General features: G+C 36.3%; 1 protein-coding gene across 1 annotated transcript; it reads left to right on the top strand.

The window, feature by feature from the left end:
• The first annotated feature begins 280 nt into the window (after nucleotides 1-280).
• On the top strand, nucleotides 281-13341 carry LOC138880747 (uncharacterized). Its single transcript, XM_070160921.1, has 6 exons — nucleotides 281-671; nucleotides 2743-2820; nucleotides 11851-11927; nucleotides 12048-12133; nucleotides 12942-13039; nucleotides 13190-13341. The coding sequence occupies exons 1-6, from the start codon at nucleotides 281-283 to the stop codon at nucleotides 13339-13341; spliced, it is 882 nt and encodes a 293-aa protein (XP_070017022.1).
• The last annotated feature ends 1163 nt before the right edge of the window (nucleotides 13342-14504 follow it).

The raw sequence follows: 14504 nt of genomic DNA, 5'->3' as shown, positions 1-14504 counted from the left end.
GTAAGGAGATTAGTGGAGCAGTACAAGGAGAGGAAGAAGGATTTGCATATGGTGTTTATTGACCTTGAGAAAGCATACGATAACGTCCCGAGGGAGGTCTTGTGGAGGTGTTTGGAGGTTAGTGGCGTTCCGGTAGCGTACAATAGGGTGATTAAGGATATGTATGATAATGGTAAGACTCGAGTGAGGACTGTGGGGGGTGACTCGGAGCATTTCCCTGTGGTGATGGGGTTGCACCAGGGATCGGCTCTTAGCCCATTTTTATTTTCCTTGGCGATGGATGTACTGTCACGACACATCCAAGGGGAGGTTGCCTTGGTGCATGCTATTTGCCGATGATATAGTGTTAATTGACGAGACGCGTAGCGGAGTTAATGCAAGGTTGAAGGTTTGGAGACAGACCTTGGAGTCTAAAGGTTTCAAACTGAGTAGAACTAAGACAAAATACTTGGAGTACAAATTCAGTGACGGGACCCATGATGCAGATGTAGAGGTTAAACTTGATGCTCAAGTTATCCCCAAGAGAGCGAGTTTTAAGTATCTCGGGTCTATTATCCAGGGTAACGGGGAGCTTGACGAAGATGTCGCACATTGCATCGAAGCGGGATGGATGAAATGGAGGCTCGCTTTCGGTGTTTTGTTTGATAAGAATGTGCCGCTAAGACTTAAGGGTAAGTTTTATCGAGTGGTGGTTGACCGGCTATGCTGTATGGGGCTGAGTGTTGGCCAGTTAAGAACTCCCACCTGCAGAAGATGAGAGTAGCAGAGATGAGGATGTTGAGATGGATGTGTGAGTGTAACATGAGAGATAGGATTAAGAATAAAGCTATCCGGGACAAAATGGGAGTAGCCTCCGTGGAGGACAAGATGCGGGAGTCGAGGCTGAAATGATTCAGACATGTTAAGAGAAGAAGCATTGATGCTCTTGTCAGGAGGTGTGAGAGGTTGGTCATGGAGAGTTTGAGAAGAGGTCGAGGTAGGCCTAAAAAGTACTGGGGAGAGGTGATTAGATACGACATGGCACTACTTCAACTCACTGAGGACATGCCCCTTGATAGGAGAGTGTGGAGGTCGAGGATTAAGGTAGAAGGATAGTATGTAGTTTATAGTTGTTCACCGATAGTCTTAGTAGCATGCATGCCCCTTCATATTCTTAGATTTCTATTACGTTATATGGTTGTGTTTGCCTCAGGTATTGTATTCCCTGCTGCTATTATTTGGTACTACTTATCCTTTATCTCCCCCCTTTTCTTTTTTCCTTCCTTGCTTTCCTCTTCTTCTTCTTGTCCTTCCTGAGCCGAGGGTCTATTGAAAACAACCTCTCTACCTGCATTAGGTAGGGGTAAGATCTGTGTACAGACTACCCTCCCCAGAATCCACATGTTGGGATCAAACTGGCTTTTTTGTTGTTGTTGTTGTTGTTGTTGTTGTTATTGTTGTTTGTTGTTTGTTGTTGTTGTTGTCGTCGTCGTCGTCGTCATCGTCTAATTCTCCTAAATACAAATTTTTGGATGGTTGTTAGTTATTTTAGCTGTTCTTCAACCTTATTTGTGCATTTTTATTTGCATTCCTTAATTAAAAATACAAAAATATTTCTTTCTTCATTTGTGCATTTTAGGAATTAAGTAATTATTTAATTAGTGCATTAGACTAATTTTATTGATCAAGTGAAGGTTTAGTCAATTAGTTGTTTGTTTTGCTTAATTATTATGGTTAAAAATAAAAGAAAGGATTAAGGACGAAGTTGGGTCAAATTTGAAAAAGAGAGTGGCCAAGAGTGCCATACAATGGGCTGTCATGGGAGGATTTAAAACGACGTAATTCCAAAAACAATTTGTCTAATGAAACCAAAATGCAATCACAGCCATTTATCTTTATTGATCCAACGGCTGGGATTCATTCTTCATGGCCAAATAAAATCCCTGGAAAATCTGATTTCTCCTTGGCATTATTTTGAATCAGCTCCGGTGTGCCGGGATTCATTTTTTCCAGCAAATGTCATCGAGAAAACAGTGCTCGGGGGTCGACTTGCTGCAGTTTGCGTTATCCGTTCAGTTGCTATGGTAGAATCCTAGTTCTCCTTTTACTTTTCTGATTTTTGCTTTTGTAATTAGCTTTAGGTTTAACTTAATTGTATATTTCTTATCGATAGCTAATCCATCCTCGTTCTGATAGTTGTCGATTTGTTAGATTGGGTTCGTTTTGCGTAGTCTCTATTTATTTAGCCATGACTCATTTCTGTCATTGATAGATGAATCAGTTTTCAATGCAATTAGGTTCTGATTAGCTGCTCGTAATAGTCGTTTAGTTAGTGAGTTGTATTTGTTTTGTTTGATTTAGTGACTCGTTGATTTTGATAGATTGTTAGTTGTATAAATCAAACTGATTTAATCTAGTCCATCGGGTATTTAGTCTAGTTCCAAGGGAAGTCTTGTTGCTGCTTTGTCTATTTCATGATTGGTTTGGATTTGAGTATTTAAGTTTTTGTTGATAAAAGCTGAAGTTAAAAGAGGAATAGTACAAGTTTGGTTGATTTCATGATGAATTCAATGTATTCCTATAAAGGGTGAGGCCCTTCATACACATTTTAGACATCTTTAAACTCAAAAAAGAACACAAGATCAATAGAAAAGACAGAAACTAGGAGAACAAAAAGAGCTTCAGTTTTCTCTTCATATGTTCCAGAAATGAAACAAGTCCCTTAGGTATCTAGCTTCTATTTTGTTGGTCTGTTGGTTCAAGCTTTGTCTGGATTGTTGGAGTTTGATGTTACTGCTGTTGGTACATGTTTCTTCACTGTTGTTCCTGCATCTGCTTTAGGTAATACTGCTACTAGGTAATCTTCAAAACTATGTATTTACAACTCTTTGAATAAAATAGCTCTGAGTAGTACTTGCAACTCCTCTTGATTATGTCTGGCTATGTGATTCTTTTATGTTAATGTATGAAGTTTTTTCCTTTCATTGCTTTTGGGTCGAATTCCTGAGCCGACGGTCTATCGGAAACAACTTCTGTGCGCCATCGGGTAGGGTTAAGGTCTGCGTACACACTACTCTCCCCAAACCCCACTTTGTGGAATTTTACTGGGTCGTTGTTGTTGTTGTTGCTGCTTTTGGGTCGAATTCTCTGGAGTCGCAATCTTGAAGTTATGAATCATTTTTCTTGAGTTAGTTATTGTTAGTCTATTCTCTAGTCATCTAAAAAAATAAAGAACTTTGTATGTTTATTTTCTTAAAACACGTAGTAGTGCATGTTTAAATGAAAAAGTTTATTGCAACAAAGGTCCGAACTACTGATTTGTGGAAAGCCAATCTTCATATCTGACCATTCTTGGCCATGTCTGAAGTTTGTGCCAAGAAGAGAAAGTTTTGCATTAAGCATCCAATTAAGTTGATTGTTAACAGAATCTTGTGAAAAAGGTTGCATTTTGCGTTGGTGAAATATTTTAATCGTATTAAATCCTTGTTTCATGAAAATGAGCCAGTGATCCTTGTTGGATTCGCGTCGAAAGTTGTGAGTTTAATTGAACCCGCTGGAAACGCACTATCCGCCCCTTATCATGAGATATGATTTCTAGCATAAATAATAGGTCAAGCACGCACATACGCCCGTCAAGTGCGTCATCTCCACACCATAATCTCAAATATCATAATCAATGGAAACATTACCCTTAAACTAAGTTTAGACAAGTCATTTACCTCAAAGCACGTGAATCAATACTCAAAAAAGCCGTCCCACGCGAATTGACCTCCAAATGGCTTGGATCTAGTAAAAAAAAATAACTGAATAACATCAAACACGGCTATAAAAATCGGTTTTAAGTAATAAAGCTCTAATCTTTATCAATTTACAAAAGTCAACCAAAAAATCAACCCGAGCCCGCCTCTCGGAACCCGTCAAAAGTTACAAATCCCAATTACCTATTCAAATATGAGTCCAAATATACAAGTTTCATCCAAATTCGACTCCAAATTAGGGTCCAAATCTCTATTTTTTACCCTCCAAAACTATAGTAAAAATCCCCGAATTTTACTTTTAAATCCCATAATTTATATGTAATAATCTATGGTAAATAAGATAAAATGTTGAAGTCAAGTGAAAATCACTTGCTCTGTTGCCTTGTGTGAAAATCCCCTTTAAAAATCGTCCATTTCCAAGTTTAAGGCTCAAAATATAAAATAATGAGTCTAAGTCCCAAAATTATCATTCTTAAAAGTCTACCTAAGGGTACCCTTCGCAAACGCCGCCCAAGCCTTGCTTCGCAAAACGCAAACCAGTGGCCTTCGCAAAACCCAAGGCCCGCCCGCGCATGTGATGAACAAAGCATCACTGGTCTATGCAAACGCGATCGCCTTCCTGCGAACGCAAATTCAAAACGCCTAGCCAACCCCCAACCTACTTACTCTACGTGAACGTGATGCTTTGATCACGACTGCGAACGCCACTGCTCGCAAAGCTTCAAGAACGTGATACACCAATTGGAACGCAAAGAACAAACTACCATTGCTACAAATAAGCATTCGTGATCGCGATACCTGTTTCGCAATCGTGAACTACACCCAACACCAACAGACTTCAGCTATCCAACCAAGTTCAAATGATCCAAAATACCCGCGAAACACTCCCGAACCCTTCGGGGCCCCGGCCAAACATACCAACCAATCCCAAAATATAATATGGACCTACTCGAAGTCTCAAATCAGACAAAGTAGCTTCAAAATTACAAATCGCACCTCAATTCAAACTTAATGAACTAACCAACTTTCAAAACTCATGTCGAACCACGTCTAACCAACTTGGAATGACTCCGAATCTTGTACATAAGTTCCAAATGACATAATGAACATGTTCCAAGTCTCGGAACCATAATCCGACCCCGATAGCCTCAATGTCAACTCCCGGTCAAACCTGTAAACCTTCCAAGCCTTCAAATTTCAAACTTTCATCAATTAGAGTCGAATCAACCTAGGAACCTCCAAATCCAATTCTGGATATGCGGCTAAGTCAAAAACCACCATAAGAACCTATTGGAACCATCAAATCACCATTCCGAGGTCATTTACATAAAAGTCAAACCTTTCAATCATATAGCTTAAGCTTCCCATCATGGAACTAAGTGTTCCAATTCACTCCAAATATTTTTCAAAACCAAACCAACTATTCCCGCAAATCACATAGCAACAAATACCTATATGGGGAGCATCAAATAGAGGAAAAAGAGTCAAATATACAAAATAACCGGCCGAATTGTTACATTTCTTCGGGATCAATGAATCTGAGTACTATATAGGGATAACATCTGGACGTTAACAAAAATTCTTGATTCGAGCACTTCACCGACCAAATATGGAATTGCTCCTTAGCAGGTGAGAGCTCTAATCAATTTTTTTGTCGTTCTATTAATAATTATTTCAACCTTTGGTGATTTTTGTCTCGTTTTAAATATTTTTTTATATGATTTTGGAAGAATTATTTTCTGTTTTTAGAATAATTGATTCTGAACTTTATTCTTAGAATAATAAACCACAAAACTCCCTAAGATTTTGAGATTTCATATGATGAAACTAATTGGTTATAATTGACTAACAATTTGATATGCTCTTCAATATATTTTAAAAAATTTATGGTTGAAATTCTAAAATAGCTAGATTTACAAGTGGTAATTAAAAAATAGTCATAGTTTCAAAAGTTATCGAAATTTAACCACTTTTTATGTAAAGATAAATCTGAATGAAAATATTGTTCAAAATTTAAAAAATATTCTAGCATAATATACTGGAGTTCTAGGATCTGAATAAAAACATTGTTCAAAATTCGAAAAATATTCTAGCATAATATATTGGAGTTCCAGCATAATATACCGGAGATTGGAGCACAATAGTGGCTGGTCAACATAATATACTAGAGTTGCCGCAAAATAATGGCTTATTCATACACGGGCTAGCTAGTTATCGGACTGGTAATTGAAAAATAGCCAGCGTTTTCAAAGTCATTGAAAATAGCCACTATTTTGGTGGAACACGAAAAGTTCCAGTATAGTATACTGGAGATTGAAGCACATGTGTATGAACTTCTAGCATATTATGTTGGACCAATATATTATGCTGCAACTCCAGTATATTATGATGTCCAGTATATTACACTGGAACTCTACTATATTATGCTGGAATATTTTCCGGATTTTGAACAGTATTTTCGTTCATATTTATTTTTACATGAAAAGTGGCTAAATTTTGATCACTTTTGAAACTTTGACTATTTTTCAATTACCACTTGTAAATCTGGCTATTCTTGAATTTCACCCAGTAAAAATAGTACAGGCTAGCCAGTTTCGGACTGATAATTAAAAATAGTCAGCGTTTCTAAAGTCATTGAAAAATAGCCACTATTTTGCTGTAACACGGAAAGTTCTAGCATAATATTATGGAGATTGGAGCACCTGCGTGTGAACTTCCAGCATATTATACTGGACCAACATATTATACTGGAACTTCAGTATATTATACTGGAACTCCAGTATATTATGCTGGAATATTTTCCGGAATTTAAACTGTGTTTTTGTTCAGATTTATCTTTACATAAAAAGTGACTAAATTTTTATACTTTTAAAACTATAGCTATTTTTCAGTTACTACTTATAAATCGGACTATCTTTCAATTTCACCCACGGCTGTATGTATTACACTATGTCACCATTCGACTATGATCGACTAAACTATACGTACTTTTTGAAATTTCTGGTCATCATCTTGTCTCAATCGTAAATACCTAAGAGAAAATTAAGGAAAATGCACCGTACATTCTGCTAATTGGATCGAGGCAAAATCTTTTCTAAACTACTCTACCAGACTTTTTAACACAGTTTTAAAACATATACAATTGAATCTGAACACTTATTTATTTATTTATTTATTCGAACAATATAACTAATCAAGAATAAGCATCGTCATTCAACTTAATAATGCATATCAGTTCGTGTCTTTCAATATACTGGGATAGTAGGAATGTATAGTATTATATTGTACTGTATCGTTTTGATGTATATAATATTTAGATAGATTATATTGTTTGTCGTCGTTTCATGATGTCATGCGCCAACAATATGAAGAATAAACTTGCAATATTATAAAGAAAAAATAAAGTACGAGGCAAAATTATTATATAAATAGGTAGGGTAAATAATAAAATAGAATTATTTAATAATAAGAAAGGGCAAGATGCGAGAAAAAAATTAAGGTACGACACGACCATACCAAATAAGTCGTTCCATATAGGGGCACTTTCCGTTATTACGTAACGACGGATTTAAGGATATAATAAAATTTAAGTAACAATTAAAACAAACATTATATTAAACTTGTAATATTATAAAGAAAAAGTAAAGTATACTAGGCAAGATTATTTTATAAAAAAAGGTAGGGTAAAAGATAAAATAAAATTATTTAATACTAATAAGAAAGGGCAAGATGATAAAAAATAAATAAAGTACAACACCATACAAATAGTTCCATATAGTAACACTTTTCGTCGTATTTAATGATACGATACAATTAAATTTAAGTAATAATTAGAACAAATATTACATTATTAATTTCATATTTAGAGGAAACAGAGTTCAGGTAATACGTTCTTTTGTCTGACTTTCTATTCCTAGAATGAATCAACGAGCGAAATAATTTGAGAATGAGCAGGTGATGATTTCTTTTTCTTTTCCTAGGTGAGATGATGAAATCCCAGAAAAGTAAGGCAAACTAATTAATTATCCCAAAATCAAAGATTTCATAGTTTGATGGACAAGAAGCAGATTGTCTATACTACAATACCCAGAATAATAATGCAACAAAGAAAGTAATTAATAGAAAACGAGCGTAGATATCAATATAATCATTATTATAATTATTATGAAATGAATACAACTAAAAATAAAGAGACAATAAATTTAGACAAATTGAATTTGCTGTAAACCTAAAGAGCCAGCATAAACAACCACTATATATTATCCCTTATACAGTCAAGAAAATGTGTTATATAGGGATGCTGTTATATAGCTTGTTTGGTCAAGCTTCTCAAGAGGCGAAAAGTTGTTTTTTTTCCAAAAGCACTTTTTTTTTTAACTTGAGGTGTTTGGCCAAGCTTATTTGGGGAAAAAATGCTTTTGGGAAGAAGCAGAAGCAGTTTCAGAGAAGCAGAAAAAAGTAGTTTCTTTCCAAAAGCAGAAGCAGAAGCAGTTTTGACTTTTCTTCTTACCTAAAATACCCTTAATAAAATATAGTATATACCAAAATAATAATTAAACCTAATACTTAGGATATTAATTTATAAATATTTCTTCTTATTTTTAGGAAAACTTTCTAATATATAGTAACTTTAGGGGTGAATGCTTTTATATTTGTTGAAGGAATTTTAATATACTTAACTTATATTAAAAGAATTAAGTACTTTTTAATTTTATTTTCATATTTTACTTAAATAAAATGATTTTTTTTAATTATTTCATGTAATAACAAAATTTTGAGATTATTTATTTACTTATAATATTAGTTATTAAGTACATCTATTCATGTCCTTATTCGTAATTTGGTACGTAAAAGCACTTTCTAAAAAGCTTGGTCAAACACAAATTATTTCTCAAAAGTACTTTTCAGACTGATTAGCCAAACACAAACTGCTTCTCTCCAAATTTTTTTTTTTTATAAAAACACTTTTAAAAAAAGCACTTCTCAAAATAAGTTGATTTCTCCATCTTGGCCAAATAGGCTAACAGAGAGGTTTGAGATATATAAAGATCAATGATAATAATAAGGAATAAGTCTCGAACAATTCAACGATCCGAGCGGAATTCCAAGCTGCCTGCACTTGATCCTCCTGGCTACATGTGTCACGACTCTATTATCACGTTCTTCGTCATCTATAACTAACGAACAAAATCCGTAGGAAGAGGGAGGAAATCCAAGCCGCGCGCATCGTCGTTTAATACCTTCATCAACTTTGTCAATATCTAGTAATACAGAAGGGATAGTGAAACAACGAACTGCAACAATAGATATGGTGATTATGAGGAGAAACATGATACCATGCTTATAATATCTAATTCCCATCATAATTATAATCTAGCGAGAGAAAATAATGTTTACATGAGTGCTATCGTATAATAGGTTGTTCGATTTATTTATGTGTATATATAGGGTTTAAAGTAGAGTACAATTCCTAATGACAATACAACATCTTTTCCTTTTCGGATTAGGGTTAATGTTCCGGAATTTGAAGTCATTTATGATTTGCTACTTCAATTTTTCTATTTCTGAATTATAAAAAATCTACCTCAACTTCAACTTTGTCGGTGCTGTTAAAACATATTCCTATTTTCGCTTAAAAAAATAAATAAAAGCAAAATCGTTCGACCTGCATAAAGAGGAGGGGAACGGAAACGTAGCTTCTTGTGTTTGTTACTGTTAGTAATGATTTTTTTGGGAGAAATTCAAAAATAACCATATTTACAAGTGGTCGTTCAAAAATAGCTCAGTTTCAAAAGTAATCGAAATTTAGTCACTTTTCATGTAAAGATAAATCTGAACAAAAACACTGTTCAAAATCCGGAAAAATACTCCAGCATAATATACTGGAGTTCCAGTATAATATACCGGTCCAGTATAATATACTGGAGTTTGGAGCACCGGTGTTCCAGTCTCCAGTATATTATACTGGAGCCACCAAAGTATACCGGTCCACCATAATATGCTGGAGTTCATACATAGGTGCACCGAACTCCAGTATATTATGCTGGACCGGTCTCTGTTGCAGCAAAATAATGGCTATTTTTCATTGACTTGGTAAATGCTGGCTATTTTTGAATGACCAGTCCGAAAACTGGTTAGACCGTGCTATTTTTACTGATTTTTTAGGGAGATTTGAGTTTCAAGATTTTTAATTGGTTTGGTGGATTTGGGCTTGGCGGGTTCTATTGGGCCGCTGGCAGTAGCTTGAAAAATCGAGGGAAGTGCATGGTTAGCCACTAATAACACATGTATTTACTTTTAAGCCACTGCTTAAAATGTCTTTAGTCTTTAGCCACTGCTTTAATAAACTTTAACTGCCCGGACGAAAATACTCTTCTGCTCATGTCCTTAACTTTTGAACTTAACTTTAGGACTTCAGGACTGCATGTCCTTTATTTTTGAACGTGGAACTCTAAGTTCAAGACTTTAGGACTACATGTCCTTAACTTTTGAACTTAACTTCAGGACTTCACGACTACATGTCCTTAACTTTTGAACTTGTAATTGTAAGTTCAGGACCAAGTGTCCTTAACTTTTGAGTTTGTTAGTCTAAGTTCAGGACCTATTGTCCTTAACTTTTGGACTTCTTAGCCTAAATTCAGGACCTATTATCCTTAACTTTTGAGCTTGTTAGTCTAAGTTCAGGACCTATTGTCCTAACTTTTGAACTTGTAACTGTAAGTTCAGGATCACTAGTTTATTATTATTTTCCAGGTCCATTCACAGGTGCACTTCATCAAACAATTCAACTAGCACAGCTACGCAAAAGAATTTAAGAGACGTCATCCATGATAGTCGAATTTAATTTTTTGGATGACGAAATGCATCAATAAGCAATGGAATATTTAGGAGTATAATATTTAAACACTTGACACCAAAACTTAAATTAAATAAATCCTTGCTGCAACTTCGAAGTGACATTAGAAGAGTTGACTTCAAGAAATTGTTCCAACAAAGTTTATATGTAGTTTAAGGAATGCAAAATTCCTCATACAAATGAGAAATCAAAAGCAAGTATAAAGATTTACAAAGGCAAAACGAGGCAGCAAAAATAATGTAGAAGAAAGGGTAACACAGTCTTTTCATATTAATTTTAATAGGCTAGTGGCTACTATTGCTAAGCATTAAAAATGCTGGATAAAAAGTAAATACCACTTTAAAAAGTGGCTACCCCACACGATTTTTACTGAAAAATCGGTTTGAAAAATTAACCCAAATAATATATGCATAATGTATGTATTATATGTATATAATTGTGTATAATTAATATATAATTTATGTATATGATTAGAAAAAAGTAAACAATAAATATGACCGACTATTTGTGTAAAGACTAATTCGTTTAGGTTGTCTTGTGGGGCCTCATGGGTAGAAGAGGACGAGGGGATTTTAAGTTTATTTTTGAGGAATTTTCAGAAACCACTAATGTTTAGTGGCTATTAACTTCCTATAGCTGATATATACATAATTATTTTCTATAGCTACTATTCAGTTGTTACGGTAGTGTACTCGTTGTATTCGCGCTGCTGTATTTATGAATGCAATAGCAAAAAGCGCCTAAAATTAGGGCAGTCTAGCTGTATGCGCATGCATTCACATGAATTCGTGTCATGTATTCATGAATGCAGTAACAACAATCACCTTAAAATAGGTATGTCCAGCTGTCTAATAACGGAAATAATATCAATTAGCGTAATATACTCCTAATATAACTCAACAAAATCATTCTAACATGCCTCATTATCAACCTAATTAAATATAATGAATTTTTAGTTGTATATAACTGTTGTATTTAACTTTTGTATTTAGTGTGTTTCAATATTTTTTTTACTATTGCATTCGTTAGATTCAATGTTTGTATTTACTATATTCGCTATTTTATATTCAGTGTATTCAAATATATTTGTATTAACAATATTTTAGTTATTTCTAATACATGTTATTGCTGCTATATTTAGTATATTTCATTAGTTGTATTCATTGTATTTCTATTTGTATTCAGTGTATTTTATTGTATTTTTATTATAAAATTAAATATATTCATTATTTATATTCTGTTCTATTGGTGACACAGCATATGCTATTGGTGATGGACATTGGTATTATGTTAAAGAGGAGGAAAAGGTCTGCTCGAGGAAGATCGAGAATCAGGTGGGGGACCTTAACTAAGGATAAAGCTCAAGAGTTGGAGGGGCGGTTGTCGTCTATGGGAGCTTGGAGGAGCAGCGGTGATGCAAGCACTATGTGGTCAACGACATCTGAATGTATAAGGGAGGCTGCGATAGAGGTGTTTGGGGTCTCGACGTGCATCTCTGGTGGGCACAAAGGAGACTCGCGGTGGAATTAAGTGGTCCAAGGTAAAGTGGAAGCGAAGAAGGTGGCGTACCTGAAGTTAGTGGGGAGCATAGGTGAGGAGGAGAGGCAAGCATGCGTGGAGAGGTATAAGGTAGTTAGTAAGGAAGCAAAGATGGCGGTCACGGAGGCTAAGACTGCGGCTTATGGTCGTATGTATGAGGAAGTAGGAAAAAAGGCGGGGAGAAGAAGTTATTCCGGCTAGCCAAGTTGAGAGAGAGGAAGGCTCGAGATTTGGACCAAGTGAGATGCATCAAAGATGGAGATGGTAAAGTATTGATGGAAGATGCGCAGATAAAAAGAAGATGGCAGACTTACTTCCATAAACTTCTGAATGAAGAAGGGGATCGGGATACTGTGTTAAGCGAATTGGAGCATTTCGAGAGTCACCGTGACTTTGGGTACTGCGGGTGTATCGAGGTTGAGGAGGTCGTAGGAGCTATGCGTAAGATGAGTAGGGGTAGAATGACCGGGCCTGACGAGATTCCGGTGGAATTTTGGAAGACTGTGGGGAGAGAAGGTTTGGAGTGGTTGACTGGGTTGTTTAATGTTATTTTTAAGGCGAAGATGATGCTAGAGGAGTGGAGGTGGAGTACGGTAGTTCCATTTGTATAAGAACAAAGGTGATATCCATAGTTGTAATAACTATAGGGGTATTAAATTACTGAGTCATACCATGAAAGTGTGGGAGAGGGTGGTTGAAGCGAGGGTGAGGATGGCAATGTCTATATCCGACAACCAGTTCGGATTCATGCCGGGTCGTCCTACTACATAATCTATACACCTTGTTCAGACGTTGGTGGAACTATATAGAGAGAGGAAGAATGATCTGCACATGGTGTTTATTGACCTAGAGAAAGCGTATGACAAGGTTACTAGAGAAGTTCTCTGGAGATGCTTGGAGGCAAAAGGTATGCATGTCCCATATATTATAATGATTAAGGACATGTGCGATAGGGCTTAGACTCGGGTTAGAACAGTAGGAGGAGACTCTGACCATTTTCCGGTTGTAATGGGGTTACACCAAGGTTATTCACTCAGTCCATTCTTATTCGCCTTAGTGATGGACATGTTGATGCACCATATTCAAGGGGAGGTTCCATGGTGCATGCTATTCGCCGATGATATAGTTCTGATTGATGAGACGCGAGCCGGTCTTAACGAAAGGCTGGAGGTTTGGAGACATGCTCTTGCATCCAAGGGTTCAAGCTGAGCAAGATGAAGACGAAATACCTGGAGTGTAAGTTCAGCGCTGAGCCGGGGGAAGTGGGCATGGATGTGAGGCTTGAATTATAGGTCTTCCCAAGTAGAGGCAGCTTCAAGTACCTTGGGTCGGTTATCCAGGGGGGAGGGGAAATCGACAAGAATGTCACACATCGTATTGGGGTAGGATGGATGAAGTGGAGGTTAGCGTCTGGAGTTCTGTGCGATAAGAGAGTGCCATCGATTCTCAAAGGTAAGTTCTATAAAGTGGTGGTTAGACTGGCAATGATGTATGTGGCTGAGTGTTGTCCTGTTAAGAACTCACATATCCAGAAGATGAAAGTAGAAGAAATAAGGATTTTGAGGTGGATGTACGACACACTAGAATGGATAAGATTAGGAATGATGACATTTGGGAGATGGTGCACGTAGCTCCCATTGATGACAAGATGCGGGAAGTGAGACTCATATAGTTCGGGCATGTTCAGAGGAGAAGCTCAGATGCTCCGGTAAGGAGGTGTGAGCGGCTAGTTGTGGAGGGAACGAGAAGAGGTAGAGGGCGGCCTAAGAAGTATTGGGAGAGGTGATCAGACATGATATGGTGAGGCTTCAGATTTCCGAGGACATGACACTTGATAGGAAGTTGTGGAGGTCGAGCATTAAGGTTGTAGGTTAGGAGGTAGTTGAGTCTTGCCTTACTAATACCGCTGCAAGACTAGTCTGGTAGGGTTTTTGTCTAAGATATCTAGTGGCAATGTTGTGTCTTACTATTTTTCAGTGCATGACCTATTTACTAGCTATCGGTTTTGCTTTGCATCTTTCTTCCGTATTTCATGTTGTTCCTATTTTTCTTATGACTTTCTTATGATTTCTGTGGTGATACAAATATTGTCTACATTTGTCTTTTTCTCTCTTGAGCCAAGGGTCTTTCGGAAACAGCCTCTCTATCCCTTCGGGGTAGGGGTAAGGTCTGCGTACTCACTACTCTTCTCAGACCCTACTAGTCGGATTTCACTAGGTTGTTGTTATTGTTGTTGTTGTTGTTGTTGTTGTTGTTGTTGTTGTTGTTGTTGTTGTTGTTGTTGTTGTTGTTGTATATTCTATTCTATTTTAATGTTTGTATTAAGTGTATTTCAATATTTATTTTCTGTGTTCATGCATGAATACAAATGT

This window comes from Nicotiana sylvestris, chromosome 11 (assembly GCF_000393655.2).
Source record: "Nicotiana sylvestris chromosome 11, ASM39365v2, whole genome shotgun sequence".
In the NCBI taxonomy this organism is placed as follows: Eukaryota; Viridiplantae; Streptophyta; class Magnoliopsida; order Solanales; family Solanaceae; genus Nicotiana; species Nicotiana sylvestris.
This window is presented reverse-complemented; position numbering and strand designations above follow the sequence as displayed.

Coding starts and splice junctions, on each gene's coding strand:
- LOC138880747 (XM_070160921.1), top strand. CDS start 281: ATGTACTGTCACGACACATCCAAGGGGAGGTTGCCTTGGTGCATGCTA. Junction 672..2,742: donor TGTGCCGCTAAGACTTAAGG/GTAAGTTTTATC, acceptor TGTTGGTTCAAG/CTTTGTCTGGATTGTTGGAG. Junction 2,821..11,850: donor TGTTCCTGCATCTGCTTTAG/GTAATACTGCTA, acceptor TTGGTGACACAG/CATATGCTATTGGTGATGGA.